General features: G+C 43.3%; 1 protein-coding gene across 1 annotated transcript in view; it reads right to left on the bottom strand.

Moving 5' to 3' along the window:
* Positions 1-7656: 7656 nt before the first annotated feature.
* The window catches only part of LOC138737374 (uncharacterized), a 93977-nt gene continuing 75879 nt past the window's right edge, over positions 7657-25754 (bottom strand). Inside the window, exons 16-19 of the mRNA XM_069888120.1 lie at positions 18305-18491; positions 16985-17136; positions 7929-8129; positions 7657-7800 (exon numbers count right to left, since the gene is read on the bottom strand). Of these exons, the coding sequence (XP_069744221.1) occupies positions 7657-7800; positions 7929-8129; positions 16985-17136; positions 18305-18491 (684 nt within the window). The remainder of the gene's footprint in view (positions 7801-7928; positions 8130-16984; positions 17137-18304; positions 18492-25754) is intronic.

Here is a 25754-nt window from a genome sequence, read left to right as displayed (position 1 = left end):
TCGAGGGAGTTCACCGCCATCATCCTGGTTGCAGTGTACATTCCACCCCAGGCTAACATCAGGTTGGCACTGGAGGGACTGAGCACTGTGATTAACAGCCACGAGACAGCACATCCAGATGCCTTCCCAATCATTGTAGGGGACTTCAATCAGGCCAACCTGAAGAAACCTCTGACAAACTGTGGTGGAACATGGTAATGCAGGTGGGGACCTCACTGAACTGCCCAGGCAGGTCCGGCTCCAACCTGGTAACTCTTCCTCGTAGTTTCCAAATAAAGGCGAGTTCCCTCCCTCAATACCAGCCTTGGATCTGAGCCAGAAGCATGTAGTTATGTGTTGGATATTTCAGGATATTAAAACCTTTGACCACATGCTTTGTGTCTGCTTGTGGTTATTGATTGTGCTACAATTTAATATTTTGCCATGAACAAGGCGATATGAGTGGAGAAGCTACAGACTGATCCCAGGGAACCAGAGGCTTCCGTTAAATTTGATATATGGCTGCAATGTCTGAAGGCCTTCACGAGGCGCCACGAGATCCCAGCCAACAATCTGCTTTTTTTCATCAGTGGGCCACTGAATCTACCACATAAAATGGGACTGTGAGAAATATGACAACGGGATGGCTCTTCTGTGACAGCAATATGGAGCTCCCATGAATTCAATATATGCCCATTATTCACTGAGTTCTCGACACCAGAGCCCTAGTGAGTTGTGAACCCATGAGAGAGCTGGGATGAGCCTGCAGATGCAAAGATGTAATGGCCATAGCTTACCAAGAAGAATCATCCGTGATGGGTTAGTGGCCGGTTTCCATTCCAATCACATCCATGAGCAACTCCTGGAGTAGGGTGACCAGCCCTTCCAGGAAGTTATATAGCTGGTTCAATCATTAGAAACAGCCCAAAAGAATGCTGAGGGCTATTTCGCAAATCACGCAGCCGCCAGGTGGGGAGCATGGGTGCTGCCGTCTTAGAACTCGGGGACCCTGACTGTTGTTGCAGCCGCTGAGCACACCAAGTGCAATTACTGCAGCCAAACCAAATATCCAAGAAAGTACTACCTGGTCCATACCTGTTCAAACTACCAGAGGAAGGGGCACTACGCTAAGGTGTGCCACTCTAAATTCCCTTCCAGCAGCACCGCATGCGGGCTGCAACCCACATCATCATATGCTTCCAACTCCCTTCCTCTTATAGGGAACCTTATCAAAAGCTTTACTAAGGTCCAAATAGACAACATCCACCACCTTCCCCTCATCAACCTTTTTAGTAACCTCCTTGAAAAACTCTAAGATTTGTTATACATGATCTACAACATACAAAACCATGCTGACTACTCCGAATCAATCCCTCCACAACCTTGTTTGAATACCCCAGTTGCATTCATAGTGACCAGGATCCTCATTCATGAGTGAGGAGTTGTGTCAGTACATCCTTCCAAGGGTATAGCCACAAGCAGAACCACCAACTACAACCCCCATGAGAACAGGCAGGCGGAAACAGAGAATGGCACTATCTGGAGGGCAATCCTCCTGGCCCTCAAGTCAAAAATAATGACTGTCACTCAGTGGCAAGAGGTCCTTCCAGAAGCGCTACATACCACCAGGTCCCTACTCTATACAACCGCGAACGCCACCCCATGAGAAATTGTTCTCCTTCCCAAGGAGGTTAGTGATGGGAACCACACTGCTGGTCTGGGTGATGACCCGTGGGCTGGTGCTTCTCCGCAAACACATTAGAACCCACAAGGCAGACCCACGCGTCAAGGAGATGCAGCTCTTGCATGCAAACCCCAAGTATGCCATGTACAGTTCTCGGACGGGCGGGAAGACACAGTGTCCATCTGGGACCTGATCGAGCAGTGACCTGATTGAGCAAGGACCCCAGCAAGGGAGGTGCACCCAGAATCCCTCATCAGTGACTAGCCGGTCCCAGGTAATGTCCAGATAAATGATCATTTACTACCACTACTACCACGGCCCCTCAGGCCCCCACCACCAACATCCCTGCAACCTCCAGCAGAACAACCGATGTTCCCACTCACCTTAGAACCAGTTCATACTGCCACAGTTCAGCCCACCAGATGGATCAGCCACACACTAGTGATTGCACTACCAGTGCTGTGGCAGATAAAGCCATTGGACTGGCTGAATTTATGAACTGGTATAGACTGCATGACCAGAGATAATGGACAATGTCCTACTTCATCCCGCAGGATTTTATCCAAAAGGAAGGGGTGAATGTGGTGGAACACAGTAATGCTGGTGGGGGCCGCAATGGACTGCTCAGGCTGGCCTGCTTTTGACCTGGTAACTCCTCCCCATAGTTTCCCAATAAAGGCTGAGAGCCCTAGTCTCTTTTCTCATTACAAGCTTGGATCCAGGCCAGAAGCATGTTTCATGACATTAAGACCTATGACCACATGCTTCATATCTGCTTGTGGTTATTGATCATGCTACACCAACTACCACCAACACGTCACATGCGAGACCAGAGAAACCAACACATTCTACCACTGCTACTCCACCATGAAGAACATGCTCTGAGCCAGACCACAAATGCACTTCAGCAAGTCTGATCACCTGGCTGTACTTCTATTCCCAGCATTCAAACAGAGACTGAGGACCACAGCACTAGTGAAGACAGTTAAAGTATGGTCAAGGGAGGTAGAGGAGCATCTGCAGGACTGCTTTGAATCGATGGACTGTAACATATTCAAGAACTCATCCACAGACTAGAATGAATATGCAACAGGTCTCAGTGACTTCATCAAGACCTGCATGCACAAATGTATGCCCGTGTACACATACGAGGTATTCCCCAACCAGAAGCCCTGGATGAATTAGAAAATTTGGAACCTGCTGAGAGCAAGAACAAGGGCATTTAAGGCCAGGGATTGGGATCTTTACAAGAAGTCTCGGTATGACCTGTGAAAGGCCATCTCTGAAGCATAGTGGCAATTCTGGAGGAAGCTAGAGACAGAGACAGATACAGGGAGTGCAGGCCATTGCACCCTACAAAGTGAGGGCGAACACTATAGATAGCTGTGATGCTTCATTACTCAATGATCTGAACACCTCCTGTGTCTGCATTGAGAAGAATAACCAAATAGGGCACCAAGGAGGTCACGTGATGAGGATGGAGTAGCAGGATGTTGACTCCTAGAGTTCCCAGACAAGGAGATTCAAAAACAGTTTAAAAAAAAACGTCAAAAATAATAAAAAGGGCAAATAAAGATCCCTACATGGAAATAATGAAAAAGAAAAATGCCATCCAGGCAAAGGTAGCTAGCAAGGTAGGAGGAACAATGATCCAGCCTGCCTCATGGAGCGCAAGATGGCAATGCCGAATCCAGGCTTGAAGCCAGGGAGGTCCCATCAACGGAGGCATAATTCGCTGAGCATAGTCGAAACTCACCCGGGAGGGCATCGAGAGGTGAGACCTGATCTGGGGAGGAGAGGCAACACAGTTCCACCATCAATCATCGGGAGGGCAAGGAGCCTGCAGAGAGGTCAGACCCTCGGGCAGGGGAGTGCATTGCGTCCCTCCCCCTCCCCTGAAGATGATAGAAGAGCACCCAGGATCAGAATACAACAGGCAATAGAAGCGACTCACAGGAGGACACGGGAGACCTCAGCCCTGTGTCAGTAGATGGCTCCAACAGAGATCCCAACGAGATTAGAAGTGATGAGAGGGTTGGAGGTGGTGCCAGGAGAAAACTGCAGGGAAGACCCGGGATCCACGAAGGGAGCAGGATGGCATGGGCAAGAGAGGGAGGGGGTATGGTGCCCTCATTACAAGACAGTTTAAAGCCCATAGAAAGAATGGAGGAGAAAATGGCCAGAGACTTAAAGGAAAAAATAGGGGAATTGTACGACAAAATGGATAGATGGTAAAGTGTCCTAATTGGACTGACAGGAAGGGTCTGAAGTGGAAAAAAGGACTGGGGTCAATGAGGGAGATCATTACATGGGAACAGAAAGGGGACATCTCTGGCAGAGAATTGACACTTTTGAGTATAAAAATTGTGGGGTTGCCGGAAGGTAAAAAAAGGGAGGGATCCTGTAGATTTTTTTTTCAATGCTGGTTGCCAGACATTTTGAGATGGGAGAAACTGGGGGAATCAGTGGAAGTAGAGAGGGCCCATTGGTCCCAATTCATGCATCTGGGCCCCGATCCTGGTCAAAGGCACGCTCGGTGCTGGTGAAGCTCCTGCGTCACCAGGACCATGAGAACATTCTAAGTACAGCGGCTGTCAGGGCAAAAGTGGGGGTGAGGGTGGGGGGGCAATGGAGCTGGAGGGAAATAATGTCTTATTTTACCCAGACGCAAGTGTGGCGCTCCTAAAAAATTATTTGAGCCAATAAAAAGAATGGCCAAGCAGAAAGGATACAAAAGTGTCCTTAGATATCCAGCAACCCTAAAAATTGTAATGCCAGGAGGCGAGAGAAAGTTCATGTCGAAGGTCAAAGAGGCCCAGGATTTTGTAAAACAGCTGCTGGTTTGTAAAAAAATAGTATATATATCTGTGTAGTACCAAATGGGTAATCCCAACATTTTGTTGTATGCAAGAATACATTGCAAGTAATAGCTATATATGAGAATGGCAATAGTGGGTTTAATTGTTTGTTGCATAAATACAGGATTGGGAGAATTTTAAAAAGGGAAATGGTCTGGGGGGCATGGAGGGTGAGAACGAAGGTGTGTGGGAGGTAGATGGGTGCAAAATGCACAGCGTGTGGTAAGGAGGAGGATGGTGACGACGTGAAGGTTGAAGTCACCAGAGGTGGGGGGAAAGGGAGGATTAAAGGGAAGGAGATATAGATGGGGAAGACATATTGGCAAGGGGTCAGAGTTTGATGTAGTACTTTGTGTTATTTTTGTTTGTTTTCCTTTCACTCTTTTAGTTGAATTTTTTTTCTTACATTACCTTTTTGGATTTGATTTATTTTCCAAGGGTTTTTCATAAACCTGGTGGGCAGGAGTGGACGGCTGAAGGAAAAGGGTTGGATAAATGATGGATACAGGGCGGTGAAAGTATGGAGGAAACAGGTCTGGAAGTCTCAGGGGCAATGGCTTGGAGTATAAAGTATGTTAGTTTCAAATTTAATGCCTTGAACTGGGGCAATGGCTAAGAGTATAAAGTATGTTCGTTTCAACGTTAACAGCTTGAAAAGAATCGGCACACATTAAAAAAATGAGAGCGGATCTGGCCTTTCTCCAAGAAACATATTTAATAGAGCAGGAACACCAAAAACTAAAATGGGGATGGGTGGGCAGGTAATATCCTCCTCGCTCATCTCAAATGCAAGGAGGGTGGCCATTCTGATAGGGAAATGTGTTCCAGTGAAAGTACAGAATGTGATCGCAGACAGAACAGGAAGATTTGTAATGGCGTACTGTCAGATATATTCAGAATCATGGACCTTTGTAAACGAATACACTCCCAACTTTGATGACAAAAAGTTCATTCAGGACATTTTCCTAAGATTGGCAGAGGGAAAGGAAAACATCCTGATTGGGGGAGATTTTAATTTTTGTCTGGATCCTGTCTTAGATAAGTCAACAAAGAAAATAACTAAAACAAAGGTGGCGAGGGCTACCATTGACTGTATAAAGGAGCTGAACTTGATAGACGTGTGGAGGCGGAAGCTTCCGAGAGAGAAGGATTATTTCTTCTACTCAAAACAACACGACTCCTACACTAGAATAGACTTATTTTGGCGTCAGCCCATGTAGAGGGTAGGATCATGGATGCTGAGTACATGGCTAGACTTCTCTTAGATCATTTACACCCAACATTAACAAAATAAATGCCAGATAAGCAGAATAAAGCATACAGATGACATCTTAATGCATTGCTGCTAAAAAAGCTGGAGTTTTGTAGTTTTAAAAGACCACATGTAGACATATTAAGAAAGGCCAATTGTACCTCTATTCCAGATAAATTTCTCCTATGCCCTGAAAGCATATTTGGGAGGTCAGATATTTGGATAGATCAAAACAGTAGAAAAAAATGAGGGAGGTGGATGAATTGGAACAGGAAATTAGTCGTCTAGAAAAGGATTTCCGAAAATCGGGTTCAGAGGACCATTATAGGGCTCTAACAAATAAAAAACTGAAATACAATACTCTACAAATGTATAGTATGGAAAAGGCCATAATGCGGTCAAAACAAAAATATAATGAACTGGGGGAGAGAACCCATAAAATCCTCTCTTGGCTGAAAACAGAACAGGCCTCAAGGACGATCAATGCAATACAAGTTTGGAAATAGCAGGATCACACATAAATCTTCAGGAAATTCTATAAGGGTCTATATAAATCTGAGTTAATAGGGGGGTCTGATAAAGCCAATGGGTTCCTGTCTAAATTAGAGTAACCAAATTTAGACTCAGAAGAACAGGAAGGCCTTGATCTTCTCTTCACAGAGGAAGAAATAGGGAAAGCTTTGAAGTCACAGCAGACTAACCCCAGAATGGGGTGGTAGACCAGGCCATGGAGACCCATACCCTACTGGAATCTTTCTTGACAGCAATCAATACGACAATACTTTAAAAAGACAAAGATCTGCTAATGCTGTCTTCCTATAGACCCATTTCATTGCTAAAGATTATAAGATACTTGCCAAAGACCTGGCAAATAGATTGGTGAAACATTGGTTGAAACTATTAAAGATGAAACAGGCTTTGTGCAAAAGACAGGTAGCGGATAACATTGGCAGACTGATGAGTATAATGCATCTGGCACAAACCAGAATCGAGAGGTCTAGCTGTGACCCTGGATGCCAAAGAGGTATTTGGCATATTGGAGTAGGATTTTCTATTCAAAGTGCTGGAAAAGTTGGGGTTAGGGCCAACTTTTATAAATTGGATAAGGGCGCTGTACCATGCACCCAAGACTAAAGTTGTGTCCAACAGACACATTTCTCCAGCTCTCCCACTGACAAGATCAAGTAGACAAGGGTGCCCGCTATCCCCAGCCTTGTTCGTACTAGCCATGGAGCCACTACCAAAAGCCATTCGCCAGGATCCAGACATCAAGGGCTTTAGAGCAGGCCAGGAAGAACATAAAATCAACTTATTTTCTGATGACGTCCTGATAGATCTAACAGGCCCAGCAAACTTGTTGTCCAAACTGCCTTTACTCTTGAGGACTATGGGGAGATTTCTGGCTACAAGGTTAATTGGAACAAGAGCAAAATCATGCCAGTCAGTAAAGGGGATTACAGTCAATGTCAAGAAAACAGTTATTTAAAGTAGCCTCAAAATGGGATTAAATATCTAGGAGTCAGAATAGATAATCATTTGAATAATTTATATAAACTAAATTATGTCGCCTGCTTGGAAGAATTGAGGAGGACGTAAATAGGTGGATGTCCCTGCCCATAACCTTAGGGGGAAGGGTCAACTGTATTGAAATGAATGTATTGTCAAGACTTCAGTACCTCTTCCAGACACTGAGTAGCTCTGGGGATTCATCAAAAATTTGCTCTAACAAGTAAGATCATTTCTATGGAATTGAAGGTAGCCAGGGTCTCTCTGAAAAAATTGACCTGGGATTACAGTCTGGGCAGATTACAAATGCCAGACTTAAAGAAGTACTATTGGGCAGCCCAGTTGAGAGGGCCAGGGTGCGATCTTGCAATGGAGGCTCAGTCCTGCAGGCCACTGGGGTCAGGATGAGAGTTTGTGTCAGAGGCTTGGTCCTGCGGGCTGTCAGGGTGAGGACTGATAGATATACTCAGAAGCTCACTGACTGCACATTCGTCATGTACTGTAGGAATTATCTTAGCTACCTTGTAGTGCAAATGTCAATGCATCACCAGACTCTATAACCCGAGCATGATATTCTGTTTAAAGTTTCCACAGTATAACAATCTATTCCCACTAAAACAGTCCCTACTTTTAACAAATTTAAACACACCTGTTTGTTCAAAATGCTTCTCATCATTTGTAAGTGAAGCTTGAGGCAGGTACATTCAGCTTGATAGGTCGACACAAAGTACTCATTGCTCAGATTAAACCGTGGGCGTTGGTGCATGATGTCTGTGATGACCTGGGCCAGTGCAAAGCGCTCCTCCACATCAAAGACATGCTGATAGGCTTCAAAATAACCATCCAAGAGCTGCGTTGAAATCATTTAGAAATGAAGTGCACAAGTGCCGTAATCTCTCCTTGCAGTCAATCTACCTTCTTATTCAAGCGTGGTGACAATTTACCATTGGTACTATCCAACACCAAATCAAACCCTAAGCCACAACCTAGAATGTAAGAGTTATGGTGGAGGTGAACAAACACTATGGAATGTTGTGATTGAAGCTCAACACCACCACCAACCTCCCACCCACAACAGGGCCATGTTTTGTGTACCACCTGGAAAAGACATCAGGTTTAGTGAGAAGTGATGTCACTGGCATTGGGATCATTATAGCCTGTGAAAATAATGCCACGGTTGCCAAGAATGACATCATGGTTGATGGGAATGATGCTCCAACCAGCAGGAATAACAAACCTGGAAGGAACAATAATTCACTAGTGTTATTGAGACAGTAAAGTAACTAATGTGGTTTGTCATTTTTATACTCATCACTCATCAATACTAAAAGCCTGCTATCCCAGCTGGTAGGTACATTTTCAGATAAAACATCTTTCAGTTTGAACATGGAATGTTCTTTGTTTTAGACTGAAATTCTATGTTTTTAAAAATATTTTATTTAAATTTTCAGGCATGCATTTTTCGATACAGAAAATATCCCTCATACTGTAAATCTCAAACCAGTAATGCATAGTATTAAATATCGCCCCAAGCCCTTCCCACCAAAGAATAGCTCCAGAAACATAAAAGAAAAAGAATAAAAGGAAAGAAAAGATTCAAGAAAAAGGAAATAAACACATCTGGTTATTGAAGTAAATACATTGAATCAAATTTTTCCTTTACAATATTAAACATATATTAATGCCAAGGAGTTGATAAGGTTCTTGAAGTTTAGGGGATAGTTTTTATAATGTAATATCTACATTATGTAAATATGGGAACCAAATTTTTTTTAAAATATATTTGTTTATGAAATTATGTGTACTTTACTCAAGACGTATGTGACTATATATTTTAGCATGCCATCTATTCATTCCCAAATGTAAATCTGATTTCCGTGTTACTGCTATACATTTTCTTGCAATTGCTAATGCAATTTTCACAAATTCCTTTTGAAGTATATTTAGTTTCAATTTTGGCCTTATCCCAGATATATTACCCAGTAAGAAAAGCATTAGATCTCAAGGACATGTAACTTTAGTAATTCATTCTAAAAATGCTCCTAATTCTGTCCAAAAAGGTCTCAATTTTGAACATAACCAAGTGGATTGTAAAAAAGAACTTATCTCTTGATTACACCTAAAACATTTATCTGATAAATCTGATTTCAGTCAATTTAATTTCTGTGGAGTAAGATAGAATTGATGTAAAAAGTTATATGAACCAATCTATATCTAACATTTATTATGTTTGTCATACTATCATGACAAGGTCCCAACCAATTTTTCTCTCCAATACTAACATTTAAATCAGTTTTCCACCTTTGTTTAGATCTATAAATTCCTTGTTTTCATATTACCTTTTATGCCTTTTGCTGAAATAAACTTTTTAATAGATTTAGTACAAATCAAACTTTTTATTTCACTCCTTTCAGGTAATAACATTGTCAGACACAATTTATCCTTCAAATATGCCTTTATTTGATAATAACAAAATTTTGTATCCCATATTTAATTTTCAATTGATCAAATAGCATTAAACTTCTCCCTTTAAAACAATCCATTATTCTCTTAATTCCCTTACTAGACCAAATATTAAAAAGTTGGTTGGTTATTCATTGTAAAAGGAACAAGTCTATTGAGTCAGTGGCATCTTGGGTATCTCATAATTCCTCATTCCCATTTCAACATTTACCATATTCCATATATTAATCAAATATTTCAACAGTAAAGTATCCCTATCTCCAATTATTCTCATAAAATCTTCAGGTATTGTTTCCCCTATTTTATCCATCTCTATCTTAATCTATGCTCATTTCTCTTCCTCTTCAAAGAGAGAAATCGAATATGTGCTGCTTTATAATAATTTTTTTAATTTGGAAGTTGTAAGCTTCCCAATTCAAATTTCTAAGTTAATTTTTCTAACAAGACTCAACATTATTCCCTTCTAAAGAAACTTTCTTACATATTTATTCAGTTCCTGAAAAAAATTCTGTGGAATAAATATAGGAAATGTGTGAAAAAGATATTGTAACCTAGGAAAAAATATTCATTTTTATACAATCAACTCTTCCCAATAAGTAAGGTGTTATGATTCAATTTAAATATATTTTTAAAATTATTATCTATTCATATCCCTAAATATTTTATTCCATTGACTGGCCATTTAAATTTAATATCCCTTTTACACTGTGTATAATTACCTACAGTGAAAGGCATAATCATACTTTTATCACAATTTACTTTGTAACCAGATATTATTCCATATTCTTGAATATAATTTACATAATGAACTTTCCGGTTCCATCAAATAAACTACTACATCATCTCCAAATAAACTAAAGCCTTTAATATCAAGATTGGACCTATTTACTTCTGCCAATGGTTCTACTGCTAAAATAAATAAGGCTAGCAAAAATGGACACCCTTGTCTACTAGATCTAGTTAATAGAAAAAAGTCAGAGACTTGTCCATTTCTTACCACCTAAAAATCATTCTTAGTTGCAATAATTGTTCTCGATCTTTGTTCCGTATTTAATTACCATGTTGCCATGCAAGAACTTTATGCGCTCTTTCACCTAATTCATATTTCAATTTAATTCTGATCATCGCTTTCTCTGTTCTGTACGTAAAGTATTATATTGAAGCTTTTTATTTATTAGAGATTTTTGTTTATTCTCACTTTCTTGCCTCTAAGTCTTTTTCTAAATTCATTTTCTCCATCTCCAATTGTTCTAATTCTTTCATATAATCCTTCTTAATTTTACAGGTACAACTTAGCCACGTATTCATTTAATCCCATAAAGTAAATTTATTTAAAACCCGAGTTAGAATTAGTTTAAAAAAAATTCTTATCTGCCTTCTGATAAATTCACAGAAATCTTCCCTTTTTAATAATAGAGTTAAACCTCCATCTATACACTGATTCTTGTCTATCTATCATTGTTATTGCCAACAACAAGGGAGAATGGTAGATAAAATTCCTGCCTTATACTCTGCTTGCTGTATTCTACCTTGAAGTCGTGCAGAAATTAAAAAAATAAATCAATTCTAGAGTAAGAGTCATGTCTACTAGAATAAAAGGAATAGTCTCTTTCTCTTGGGTAAAATCTTCTCCAAGCATCTAGCAAATTTAAATCTTATATATATATATATACTCTGAAAAAAATTGATATTGTATCATAAAATATCTAGCTGCAGGTTCTGTAATTACATTTTATATTTTAACCAAGTTTCTTATCTATTAAAATAGCTACTCCCCTTGCCTTTGAATTAAATGAAGCTGCCACATACCCTACTCAGTCCCTTTTTAACTTTTCATATTCTTTTTTGATTAAATGAGTTTCTTGTGAAATAGTTATATCTACTTTCATTTTCTTAATATGTGCATTCACTACTTTATTCATTAACATATTCTTATTCATCCATAAACAACATCTCTCCTTTATCTCTCTCCTCTCAACTCCTTGGTGTTTCAATTCTCTTATAGGTCAAAAATCAAGGTAACTATCACTAACCAATCCACAAAAAAAGAAAAAGAAGTAAGGAAATGAACTTAAATAGCCACAGTAATACGCAACAATATTACTCCCCTTTACTTCACGGTTAGTGGCCAAAGCCACAAACACACACAATTCAGTAGATGTCAGACCATTTTCCTCCAGCTCTCCCAAATATTCATTTTTACTTCCATTCATATCTTTTAGACAGATTGACATCATCTTAATCATCTATTATGCTTCAAGAAGAATTTCACACTCCTGTTTGCTGTGCTGTTCTCTGGTCAATTTCTTGATGAATATCTGGTAAAACATCTGCATACTCTTGCGCGCATCCAGGGTCTGTAAAAATACTTGTTTGGTTCTCCTTAAACAAAAACCTTAAGAGTCGCAGGATGACGTAAGATAAAGCTGTAATCTTTTTTCCACGAAGTATTCTTCACCAGATAAAATTCTTTCCTTTTCTTCAACAATTCAAAACTGATGTCCATTATATTCCGATGTTCCCTTTCTTTCCTTAGCTTGCTTTGCTGCCAGTTCTAGCATTTTTCTCTAATCTGATCATGAAGAAACTTTATCAATATAGTCCATAGTTTTTAATCAGGTGATGGCCGTGGTCTTAAAGCCCTATAGGCCCTCTCTATTTCAATATCTCCTTGGAACTTATACTGACCAAAGACTTCTGGAATCCAACATTGAAAAAAATTATATTATCCCCTTCATCACCTTCTTTAAGACCAACAATTTTAATATTGTTTCTTCTACTGAAGTTCTCTAGTAAATCTACTTTTTCACACAACAGCATATTAACAGCAAGAGCATCAGCTGAGTTTTTCATTTTATCCATTCTTTCTTGAACTATCTCTTTATCAAATTCCATATTCTTAACTCTCTCTTCCACATCATCAAATCTTTTTTGCAAGTTTTTCACTGCATCATAAATTTTCTTAGCTTTTTCATCTGATTTCTTAATGTCCATTCTCACTTGTTTCAATTCTTTCATTATAATTATGGTTTCTGTACTTAACTTCTGAATGTTTTAACTTTGGTACCTCCTTTAACAGCAGCCTTTTCTACTTCTTCCTCTTCCTACTTCTGTTCTTCTTCAAATTCATCACTGGCCTGGAGTTCTGTCAAATATTCAGCTTCTTCAGGCAGCAGTTTAAACAGGCTGCCTTCCTTAGTGATCTCTTCATATTCAGGTGTTTTGTGCACGCGTGACTTTTTGTGCAGGCACAGTGACGCATCTTCTTCCTCCTCGTCATCTCTCTATTGCTGCAGCTTCAATAACACTGAAGTTCACTGAGTTACCCCCTTTGGAGCCCTTGCCACTTGGGTAGGAGCCTTCAACACAGCACCTGGATCCATCTGCAAGGTAGGCCTTTCTTTTCATCCTTGCTGCTTTCTTTGTGAATGTCCGACGGACCAGCGACACTTTTATCCATTTTAGGTGACATTTGTAAAATGTTCTCTGTCTGTTTAGGAACAGTTTCCAAACGTTTAATTTCGATCTCTTTTCTTTTTTTCCCATTTTTTAAAAAACTTTTTCTCGATAGAGCTAGATTCTTACAAACTGGCTGTGTCTCATCACGTGACGCCCTCAATTGAAATTCTCTGCAGCTGGGATCTATTACATTCCCTTTGTAAATATGCTCTTTGATCTAATCACAAGATTTGAACACTCTTTGCCTTCAACAAATTGGAGAAGGATTGCTCTCTCCATGACTCCTTCATCCATTCAACCCTTCCTGCCAGTTTCCCCCCTGCCCCGGTGCTTACCCCTGTGGCCATAGAAAATTATAGCACAGAAACAGACCATTCGGCCCTTCTAGTCTGTGCTGAAAACATCATACCACTAGTCCCACTGAACTGTACCCATTCCATAACCCTCCAGACCTCACCCATCCATGTATTTATCCAATTTATTTTTAAAACTAAAGAGTGAGCCCACATTTACATCAGTTGGTAACTCGTTCCACATTCCCACCATTCTGAATGAAAAAGATCCCCCTAAACCTTTCCCCTTTCACCCTAACACGATGTCCTCTTGTATTTATCTCTCCTAATCTAAGTGGAAAGAGCCTACTATATCTATACCTCTCAGAATTTTGTAAACCTCTAGCAAATCTCCCCTCATTCTTCTACACTCCATGGAATAAAGTCCTAACCTGTTTAATCTTTCCCTGTAACTCAACTCCTGAAGACCTGGCAACATCCTAATAAATCTTCTCTGCACTCTTTCAATCTTACTGATATCCTTCTTGTAGATTGGTGACCAGAAATGCACACAATACTCCAAACTTGACCTCACCAATATTTTATACAGCCTCACCATAACTTCCCAACTCCTGTACTTAGTACTTTGATTTATGAAGGCCCAGACGCCAAAAGCTTTCTTCACAACCCTGTCTACCTATGACACCACTTGCAGAGAATTATGTTGCTGAATTCCCAGATCCCTTTGTTCCTCCACATTCCTCAGTGCCCTTCCAATTACTGTCTATGCCCAACCTTGGTATGTCCTTCCAAAATGCAACAACTCGCATTTTTCTGCCTTAAATTCCATCTGCCGCTTTCTGGCCCATTTTTCCAGTTGGTCCAGATTCTTCTGCTAGCTTTGAAAGTCTTCCTTGCTGTCCAGAACGCCTCCAATTTTAGTGTCATCAGCAAACCTGCTCATCCAATTTATTAATTATCATCCAGATCATTGATATAGACGACAAACAATGGTCCCAACACCGATCCCTGAGATTCACCATTAATCACAGGCCTCCAGTCTGAGAAGCAATTTTCCATTACCACACTCTTGTCTTCTCCCATTCAGCCAATTTTGAATTCAGTTTATAATCTCTCCATGGATACCTAGTGTTTGAACCTTCTGAACTAGCCTCCCTTGTGGGATCTTGTCAAAGGCCTTACTAAAGTCACAAAGTCAACATTTACAGCCTTTCCTTCAACTACTTTCTTGATAACATCCTCAAAAAGACTCTAAGATTCATTAAACATGACCTACCACACACAAAGCCATACTGACTCTCCTTCATCACCCCTGGCTGTCCAAATACTTGTACATCTGATTTCTCAGAACATCCTCCAATAATTTACCTACCCCTGATGTCAGACTCACCAGCATGTAATTTCCTGGTTTACTTGGGTGCCTTTTTTAAAAGACAACAAAGCAACATGAGCTACCCTCCAATTCTCCAGCATCTCACCCATGAATAAGGATGATTCAAATATTTCTGCCAGGGCCCCTGCAATTTCAACACTAGTCACCCTCATGGCCCAAGGGAATATTATGTCAGACCCAAAGGATTTATCTACCTTTATTCACTACAAGACCTCCTCCTCTTTAATCTCTATATGTTCCTTGCCACTACTTCTTGTTTCCCTTCCTTATACACTATGCCAGTTTCCTGAGTTAAAAAACTGTTTAAGATCTCTCCCATCTCATGAGGCCCCACACATAGTTGACCACTCTGATCTTCTAAGGGACTAATTTTGTCCCTTACTATCCTTTTACATAGTTGTAGAACCTCTTCACCTTCACATTATCTGGCAAAGCAACCTCATGTCTTCTTTTTGCCTTCTTAATTTCCTTAAGTATTTCCTTTCATTTTCTATACTCTTCAAGTACCTCATTTGCTCCTTATTGCCAAAAACCCATTATACACCTTCTTCAACCAGATCGCCAATATCCCTTGAAAACCAAGGTTCCCTATACCTGTTAAATTTGCCTTTAATCCTGACAGGAATATGCAATCTCTGCACTCTCAAAATTTTGCCTTTGAAGGCCTTCCACTTACTGAACACATCCTTGTCAGAAAACAAATTATCCCAATCCACTCTTAGATCCTTTCTCATTTCCACAAAATTGACCTTCTCCAATTTAGAATCTCAATTTGAGGACCAGACCTATCCTTATCCATATTAACTTGAAACTAATGACATTATAGTCACTGGACCCAAATTGTTTGCCTACACATACTTCTGACACCTGACCTGTCTGGTTCCCTGATAGATCCAGTATTGCCTACACCCACACTTCCTCCCTCTCCACCATTCGACGCCCAAAACAGTCCTTCAAAGTGAAGTAACCCTTCCCTGTGAATCTGTAGGGGATATTTACTAAATCTGATTCTTCTGGTGCTGCTTCCTCCAAATTTGGGAGACTGGACAGAGATGGAGTAAGTTGCTTCGTTGAGTATCTTTGCTCTGTGTGGCAACCACAAGGACCTCCCAATGGCAGCCACTTCAACTCCACATCCTATTCCCACAATGATATGTCTGTCCATGGCCTCACATAATACCAGGTTGAGGCCACTCTTAAATTGGAGCAATCCCTTTTAATTCATCTCAGCAGTTTCCAATGGCATCAAAGTGACCTCCATTTTTTGGTATCTCTTCACCCCCATTCTTTCACTTTTCCTTATCTCTCTGACTCCCTTCCTCTTCCTACCCCATCCCTTTCTTTTCCTCTATCAGAGAGCTTCTTTATCAGCCCTCTGTCCCCTCCACCTATCACCTCTCAGATCCCTTCTCTTCCCCCCCAACCCCCCCACCCCCATCTGTATCTACCTAAACCTGGTAATCTGTGCTCCTTTACCCCACCACCCCAACAAAACATTCTGATTTGGGTGTTTGTCTAATTTACAGTACACCTGAAGAAGTGGCCAAAACATCAATTGCCAATTGTCTTCCATGAATGGTGCATAACCTGCAGCGTTTCTCCAGCACTTCTGTGTACTCCCCAAAATACCCACTCCTAATCCTTTTCCTCTTCTCCTGCTGCCGTCCATTTAATTTGAACACTCCTCAGCCACATCACGGAACCCTTCCTTGAAGACTCTCCTATTGTGAGGCAACCCATTTTTGAGTAGGCCATTCTTGCCCCATAACTGAACTTAATCCAAAAATATGGTGCCTTCTCACCTTCATCATATTTCTATTCTCCATGAATCTGCCTGTATTTAGACACCATGTACCATAAAAGTTCTGGAAATATACTACGTTTCAAGCAAAGAATAAAATGTACAGAACATTCATGCAAATGGGTTCACTTCCAATTTCCTTTCTCATGGTTAGTTTCACAATATTAATTATTCAAATACTGAGCAAAGACCACAAAGGACGATTTGCTAGTTTTTTAAATAATCCTCTGATCTCATCTTTTCCATTACTTCATCAAGATTATTCTTTCTTCCCTGAACAGTAAGTGTCTTTTTACCTGCCGTTTGTACTCCTGAAAAGTTGTTTCACATCTCCACAGGTCAAGCAAAACTGCAAATCGATCCACAGAGAGACAAGCCCAGACTGCATGGTCAATCTCCTTACAAGGTGAGACTCCTGCAGAGGGAGCTCTCTGGTATACTCGCTGTCCTTTAAAAAATGACAAGAAATCTTTCAGCTCACGGTAACTACCACAACAATAAGGGAGAAAAAAACAAAAACAATTCCCCTCAGAGACACTGAGTGTCTGTGGATTAGCCTCTACAGCCGCATAGACTCCTGTTCAAACCATTGGGAATCCAAGGCCCAGATCCAAATATTCAATATGATCAGGAAGCCTTAGGCACCAAAGGTCCTTCAGGAGCCTTCTTGAATCCTTATTCTGATACCTGGTTCCCATGAGCCAGTTTCCTGCAATCAGCAGCCTTTGCGAGTCCTTCAACCACAAGTCCTCAACTCCCACAGCCCGTGTGAGTCTTTCACAGGCTGAACCCTTGAGAGGTCTGCTGGCATGGTCACCATCCTGTAAAGTTATCTGCCATGCTTTTCCTTCTCAGTGGAAGGTGTTCTCCCTGTTTTTGGTATCTTGATCCCTCAGAAAGTGCAACCGTTTATGGTATGCTGCCCAGTTCAGGTGCCACCATCTTGGGCATAGACCTCAAGAGTCTCAGGATTTAATAAAAATTGCCTGTTCCTTTAACAGGATATTTAAAGCCTGTTTGGAGCCATTGGCATCAAGATTAAGCAGTAGGACCACGCAGAGCAGAAATGTGTCGCAATGGATGACAATTTCAATCATACGCTCCACTCCCGGACTGACAAGTCTGTCCATGGCCTCATTTTGCCAAACCAAGGCCACCCATAAATTGGAGCAGCGAAGGCTAATATCCCGTCTAGGCACTCTCCAAATGCATGGCATTAATACTGACTTCTCTAGTTTCTGTTTGGCCACTCCCCATTCTCCTTCTCTTCCTCTATCTCCTTTCCTCCTGCTCTCCACCACTTCCCTCTCCATTCAGAGCCATCCCCCTCCCTGTTTGCTATTATGTTCTCCCTCTCTAATCCACCTATTACCTCCTATCTGTGATCCTGTGCTCCTCTCCCTGCCCTCCCCACACCACCCCCCACCATTTTATTAGGTACCTGCCAACATTTTGTTCATACCTTAAAGAAGAATTCAGGCCCGAAATGTTGTCTTTATCTTTGCAATATAAAGTACACTGTTTGATCTGCTGAGTTTCTCTAGCATTGTGTTTTTACTTCAATCACGGCATCTGCAGACTTTTGTGTCTTACTCCAAGATAATATATTGACTTGCCTTTCTTAATATATTGGGTTGCAAGCAGCAGCAGGTGGTTTTCCAATTCCTTTAAATCCTTTAACGCCACATCATACATCACGTAAACCCCACGTTGATCCTGGGTATGAATGAAATGGTCCTCGCTGACATAGAAATCATCATGGTTTTCAATTTCTGAGAACTCCATAAACTTAGTGAGTTCCCTCTATAAATGTGAACACAAGGAGTACACAATAATTGAGAAAAACATCACTTCTTGCCTCAAAACAAAGGTCCCCATTTTTATGTTTTAATATCTTAAAATATCATATTCTTTACTGGATGAAGTTAGTGGACAGGCCAGAGTATGGAAGTTCCGGAGAATAGCAACATTGATTGGCACAGTTAGCTGGAGAATTCATTTTTGTAAGAATTTGAAAATTTTTAAAAAAGCATCTTAAACTCTCGTGAGTGAACAGTGGGACTGCATTTCTACCCTCTAGTGTTCAGAGAACAATCTCATTTATCAACCTTTCACTCAAGATCATTTGCAAAGGAAAATAGTCAGCTGGAACCAAAGCTGGTAACAAAAACAAACAAGATTGTAAAGAATCAGGTGACAATCTTATTATTTAAGATATAAATCAAGAATAATAAAACAAAAATGATGAGAGAAAATGAAGAATGGATAGACTGGTAGTTGAAATGGAGAATCAGCTCCTTAGATTCTGCCTCAAGTAGGGTTCCTAATTCTAAAAGGATCCCAATTATCCAGGTCATAATCTCTTCTCACTGCTACTTTCAGGCAGGAAGTACAGAAGCCTGAGATCAAAAACAATTTCATTTCCCCCTCCAGCCTTTGAAACTCCCCAAACTACCCTAACCCTAAACTACCCTGGACCACTAAGAGATCTGACTGCATTACTGAAGTATCAAATTTTTTCTTTCACTAACTGCAAGTGTGAATATTTTTCTATCCATTTAATTTATCATCTCTTTTTCAGTCTTGGCATATTGTTGTAATTTAATTGTAGTTGAATTATCTTATGTTACCATATGGCTGCAGCAAGCAAGAATTTTGGTGCAGCTGTACATCATCGTAGAAACAGAGAAAAACAGGTGCAGGAGTAAGCCATTTGGCCCTTCAAACCTATGCCGCCATTCAGATTTAATAATGACATAAATGTTATGATTTGTAATGTGCTATGTTTCATGTTGTATGTGCACTGTTTCATAAACTGTTAATACAGTTATAGCTCTCAACACTTCCTGTCATGCCAATTCTCAGCAGAGGAAAACTTGTTTATTTCATTCTCCGATCAAGTCCTCCTGGGTTACTTATACAGTTGATCACTGATCTATGCAAACTCTCTGCTGCTATACTAACACTGTAGTATTATTCTTCACTGACATCCTTTTTTGATGACTATCGGAACACAGAACTGCCACTGATGTTACTAAACGCTACAGATGCCTTCCTAATTCGGGATAAGGCCTGCAACTAACATATCTCACCACCAATCAGGAAGTATAATTGGTGCCACTTATTTCAGGTACACTGTGCACAAGAGTTTCATTTCAACATTACAACAGAGGTAATCAACACATTCCCAGATGTTGCCAGAAAATAATGTACACAACCATTCTCTCACAGAATAAATGGAGAGCTTTTAACATTTGGGAGTACGAGTTGCGACCATTAAGTGTGGTCACAGCTGGGCCATATCTTGTGAGGTCACTGTACGTCAGTGAGAAGATGGCAACAGGGAAGGGTGTTGATTTGCATAAGGATTTCTTTTAATTTTAAAGTAATCCCTTCTCCCCATTTTCAGACCTTAAAATATGATCACAATGGACAAGGAAGTCAGACATGGCAGGTGAAGGCATCCAGTATAAATGGGTTTAACACTGAACATAGAAATCTACAGCTCAGTGCAGGCTCTTCAGCCCACAGTGCTGTGCTGACTCAATAACTGACTGTCTAGAATTTCCCTAATACATAACCTCGATTTTCCTTAGTTCTATGTACCTATCTTATAGTCTCAAAAGATCCTATTTTAGCTGCACTACCATTGTTGCCTTGCATCCATCACTCTCTGTATGAAAAACTTACCCCTGTACTTATTCCTAAACAGCTTAAAAATATGGCTCCTCTTGTTAACTATTTCAGCCAAAGGGAAAAGCCTTTAGCCATTCACAAAATCAATGCCTCTCATTATTTATACACCTCTATTAGGTCACCCCTCATCATCCTTCACTCCAAGGAGAAAAGACCAAATTTACTCAATCTATCCCCATAACACATCCTCTCCAATTCAGGCAGCACCTTTGTAAATTTCATCTGCACCCTCTCTATAGAATCTACTTCTTCCTGTAATGAGGTGACCAGAACAAAGTACATTATTCAAGTGGGGTCAAACTAATGTCTTATATAGTTGTAACAATATTAATATTTGGGGAGCATTTATAAGATTTAGAGTAGGTCACATACATACACACATTTTAAAACAGATCTTATTTGAAAGACTGAAGAATTCACATTGCAAGATCTCTGGTGAACGTAAGCACCTTTCACAAGTAGGTGCTAATTGAACTGACGTCATAAAATGCTTGACCACTGTCTTGCTGGAGTCAGGCTGTCTATCAGTACCCTTTGTGCAAAGTGCTCACAAGAAAGGTCAATTTTGGATTGTTTACCTAAGATAACAACAGATGGAGCTGAAAAACTCCTGTTGTTTGCTGGAGAAGATGGGGGTTTTGCGAGACATGAGTCACATGCTCTCTTTGGAGTTGCGGTCGGTCGGTCAGTCGGTGTGTGGGGCACTGACAAGCAACTGAAAAGTGCAATCCAGGGAAAATTGTTTGAAACTGATGAAAGCAAGTTCCAGAGCAGTATATGGCTGGAAGTGCTATCTGTCTGAGGTTTCTCTTGAAATAGAGGAAGGAATGGAACTCTGTGGTAGCTTGAAGAAAGAGGTTATCATCTAGAAGACCTTGATGGGGCAAGTTTCATCAGTGAGACCCTGAGGTGGCTAGTGGTGGTACCTCAGTTGTGGAAATCCTGGAGCAACAAATATCTCTCTCTGTAAACCCTACAAGAACCTTCCTGAGCAGTAAACATTTACCTTTCAAGCACTGAGTCTGGTGAACTTTATACATGTTAAATTCTGTGCACAGTATGGTGATTGCCTGCAACCAGAGAACTTGCAAGAAGGAGAAGTGAGATTAAACTGTGAACCAAAAAACTTTCTTGAATTTACACACACATTACATACACGTGCACCTAGAATTAGAAGGGGGTAATTTGGATTAGTATAGAGTATAGTACAAGTATAGAGATAAGTTAAAGTTTGATTCTATTTTCATGTTTGAAGTTGATTAAAAATAACTTCTGTTTTAAAAACCACTCATCTTGGTGAATGTCTGTTGCTACTGGGTTTTGGGGTCCTTTGGGCTCATAACATAGTTGCAACATTACCTCACAGCTCATGCACTCAATCCCAAGATTCATGATTATCTTATTGTCATGTAATAAAACAGAAAATGTGATATTACAAAGATTCACTATCAGAAATTGCCCTGTGCCGCTTACATCCGGGGAAAGAGAAGCAGAAGAGAGTCTCCCCAGTCATTGGGTGTCTATGGTTTCACCTCCAGTGCTCCTGCAGCCTCCGCATCCACACAGCTTTCAGTCCAAACTGTAGTGATATAGTGCTACCATCAGGAGGAGTTGGAGACGGAGAGTGTGGCATCTGGGGAATGTTGCATCTTGGGCAGATTCAAGATGGAGGCCCCCACATGAGGTTCTAACAGTGTGTGTTCTGTCTTAGTGATGTTTGCTTAGTTAATAAATCAAGTTTAAAAAGATCCCAAGTTTCTTTATTGTAATAAGAGAAACATCACACAAACCATCAGCAACCCAAGCTCCAGATGCAAACCTGACATGATCAAAAATCCTCCAGTACCCTCTCACCTCCCAGTTCCAATACCTTGTACCCCTTTACGTTTGTCACAGCTTGAAACCATCCTGTCAATGTCAGCATTTGTCCCTGGCCAATAAACAGTAGTTCTGGCCCTCCTCTTAGTTTTCCATTCCAAGGTGCCTCTCATGCACCCATTTCAGCATCTCTTGTCACAGTGATTAAGGAATGACGATTCTGTCTGAGTAGAAGCTTGGTGTGAATTCCTTGACCACATTCACCCACATCTTATGTGGCTTCCTCATCCAAGCCTTGAGTCACCAACAGCCCACTGACTGTGTGTTCTTCACCCTCAGAGCCCCTCACTAATCCGCCACCAACTTTACTGTCCATGGGTCATCTCCTCTGCTTCTCCTTCTCAGAGTGGAGTGGGGTGGTCTTTCTGTTTTCTGGTCCCTGAGCTGGTCCTCAGCTTCACCGGAGTCTGCACCCCCCATGGCTGTTACCATTCATAGGTGTCACTATCTTGAGCACAGACCCTGCTGTCTTTTTTAAAAAAACTACCATCAACTCCTTTAACAGGCCGTTTAAAGCCTGAATGGAGCTAATGGCAGTTGGACTTGACAGTTGGACCCTGTGAGGAGTGCTGAAACTTCATTACCAACTGAAATTAGCCACTTCACAATTTTCTGGGTTAAACGTCACGTGCCACTTCTCAGACCAGCTCTGCATCCAATTAATGTTCCTCTATAACCTCTGGAAACCCTGAAGACTATTCACACCACCACCAACCTTCATGTCATCCACAAACATATGACCTACCTTTCCACTTCCTCATCCAGAGCATTCATAAAAATCCCATTCAGATCCCTGTGGAACTCCATTGGTCAACAACCGCCATGCAGAATACAAACCATCTACAACCACCCTCTGTCTTCTGTGGGCAAGCTAATTCTGAATTCACAAAGCAAAGCCCCCTTGGATTCCATCTCTCCTTACTCTCTGAGTGAGCCTTCTATGAGGAATCTTATCAAATGCCTTTACTGAAATCCATAAACTATATCTACCACTCTACCTTCATCAATGTGCTTTGTTATATCGTCAAAGAATTCAATCAGGCTTGTGAGACACGACCTTCCCCTGACAAAGCCAAACTGACTATTCCCCCAATCCAATTATGCCTTTCTAAATGTTTGTAAATCCCATATCTTTGGATCTTGTCCAACATCTTGCCCACCACTGAACTAAGATTTATTGGTCTAAATAGGGGTATCCAACCTTTTAATTTTTAATTTTGACATACAGAACCCTAATAGGCCATTTCTGCCCATGAGTCCATGCCACCCAATTAACCTTTACCACTGGTACATACTCACAGGCTGAAATGGCCTGTAACCTTGCTGTATGTCGAAATTAAAAATTAAAAGGTTGGTCACCCTGGTCTATTAGTTCCTGGGTTATACCTACTCCCTTTTTTGAACAGAACAACATTTGCAATCCTGCAATCCTCTGGTACTTCTCCTGTCCCTCGTGCTGATGCAAAAATCACTGCCAGTGGCTCAGCAATCTCTTCCCCTGCTTCCCACAGTAGCCTTAGGAAAATCTCGTCTGGTTCTGGCAACTTATCTAACTTCATGCTTTTCAAAAGTTCCCACACATCCTTTTTCTTAAACCATGCATTAAATAAAACACACCTAATAAAGTTACTGCATGTAAACACTTATTAAAATTACACCGCATCCATTAGTGGATGGAACTACTTCACTCTGCTTTAAGTGTTTTTGGTTTTCTTTTCCCCCTCACCACCCCACCCCCCACCCCACTATCACAATAGCTGATTTCAGGTGGCCAGAATACCCGAATGTAAAGCAGCCTAAAATACCCAAATGCAACTGTCGGGAGGCCACCTGAAAGCGTAAAACCCATACGCAAGGAGCATTTACTCAACCCACCTCGGGAAGGTATATTCTCCGCTTCTGAGCATTCCCCCTAGGCACGTGAAAGCAACAAAGCAAAGTGGCTAGCAGCTTTCAGGTGCCTAGCAGGGTGTGGGCTGATGACAGTCAGCTGGCAACCCAACTCCCCGCGCCGGAGAGCCCCCCCTCCCCGCGCCGGAGAGCCCCCCCTCCCCGCGCCGGAGAGCCCCCCCTCCCCGCGCCGGAGAGCCCCCCCTCCCCGCGCCGGAGAGCCCCCCCTCCCCGCGCCGGAGAGCCCCCCTCCCCGCTGCCGACAGCCCCCCTCCCCGCTGCCGACAGCCCCCCTCCCCGCTGCCGACAGCCCCCCTCCCCGCTGCCGACAGCCCCCCTCCCCGCTGCCGACAGCCCCCCTCCCCGCTGCCGACAGCCCCCCTCCCCGCTGCCGACAGCCCCCCTCCCCGCTGCCGACAGCCCCCCTCCCCGCTGCCGACAGCCCCCCTCCCCGCTGCCGACAGCCCCCCTCCCCGCTGCCGACAGCCCCCCTCCCCGCTGCCGACAGCCCCCCTCCCCGCTGCCGACAGCCCCCCTCCCCGCTGCCGACAGCCCCCCTCCCCGCTGCCGACAGCCCCCCTCCCCGCTGCCGACAGCCCCCCTCCCCGCTGCCGACAGCCCCCCTCCCCGCTGCCGACAGCCCCCCTCCCCGCTGCCGACAGCACCCCTTCCCCGCTGCCGACAGCCCCCCTAACCCGCTGCCGACAGCCCCCCTTCCCCGCTGCCGACACACCCCCCCCGCTGCCGACAGCCCCCCAGCATGTGACATCAGGGCTGGGGCGGTCTGTGCGGACTACGGGGCTGGGGTGGCTAGCGTGGGACTACGGGTCCTGAAGTCCCGCGCCGGCCGCTCCAGCCCCAGAGTCCCGCGCCGGCCGCTCCAGCCCCAGAGTCCCGCGCCGGCCGCTCCAGCCCCAGAGTCCCGCGCCGGCCGCTCCAGCCCCAGAGTCCCGCGCCGGCCGCTCCAGCCCCAGAGTCCCGCGCCGGCCGCTCCAGCCCCAGAGTCCCGCGCCGGCCGCTCCAGCCCCAGAGTCCCGCGCCGGCCGCTCCAGCCCCAGAGTCCCGCGCCGGCCGCACCAGCCCCAGAGTCCCGCGCCGGCCGCTCCAGCCCCAGAGTCCCGCGCCGGCCGCTCCAGCCCCAGAGTCCCGCGCCGGCCGCTCCAGCCCCAGAGTCCCGCGCCGGCCGCTCCAGCCCCAGAGTCCCGCGCCGGCCGCTCCAGCCCCAGAGTCCCGCGCCGGCCGCTCCAGCCCCAGAGTCCCGCGCCGGCCGCTCCAGCCCCAGAGTCCCGCGCCGGCCGCTCCAGCCCCAGAGTCCCGCGCCGGCCGCTCCAGCCCCAGAGTCCCGCGCCGGCCGCTCCAGCCCCAGAGTCCCGCGCCGGCCGCTCCAGCCCCAGAGTCCCGCGCCGGCCGCTCCAGCCCCAGAGTCCCGCGCCGGCCGCTCCAGCCCCAGAGTCCCGCGCCGGCCGCTCCAGCCCCAGAGTCCCGCGCCGGCCGCTCCAGCCCCAGAGTCCCGCGCCGGCCGCTCCAGCCCCAGAGTCCCGCGCCGGCCGCTCCAGCCCCAGAGTCCCGCGCCGGCCGCTCCAGCCCCAGAGTCCCGCGCCG

The sequence above is a fragment of the Narcine bancroftii genome, chromosome 6 (assembly GCF_036971445.1).
Source record: "Narcine bancroftii isolate sNarBan1 chromosome 6, sNarBan1.hap1, whole genome shotgun sequence".
Taxonomy (NCBI): Eukaryota; Metazoa; Chordata; class Chondrichthyes; order Torpediniformes; family Narcinidae; genus Narcine; species Narcine bancroftii.
The sequence above is the reverse complement of the archived record's forward strand: the minus strand, read 5'-3'. Positions and strand labels throughout refer to the sequence as shown.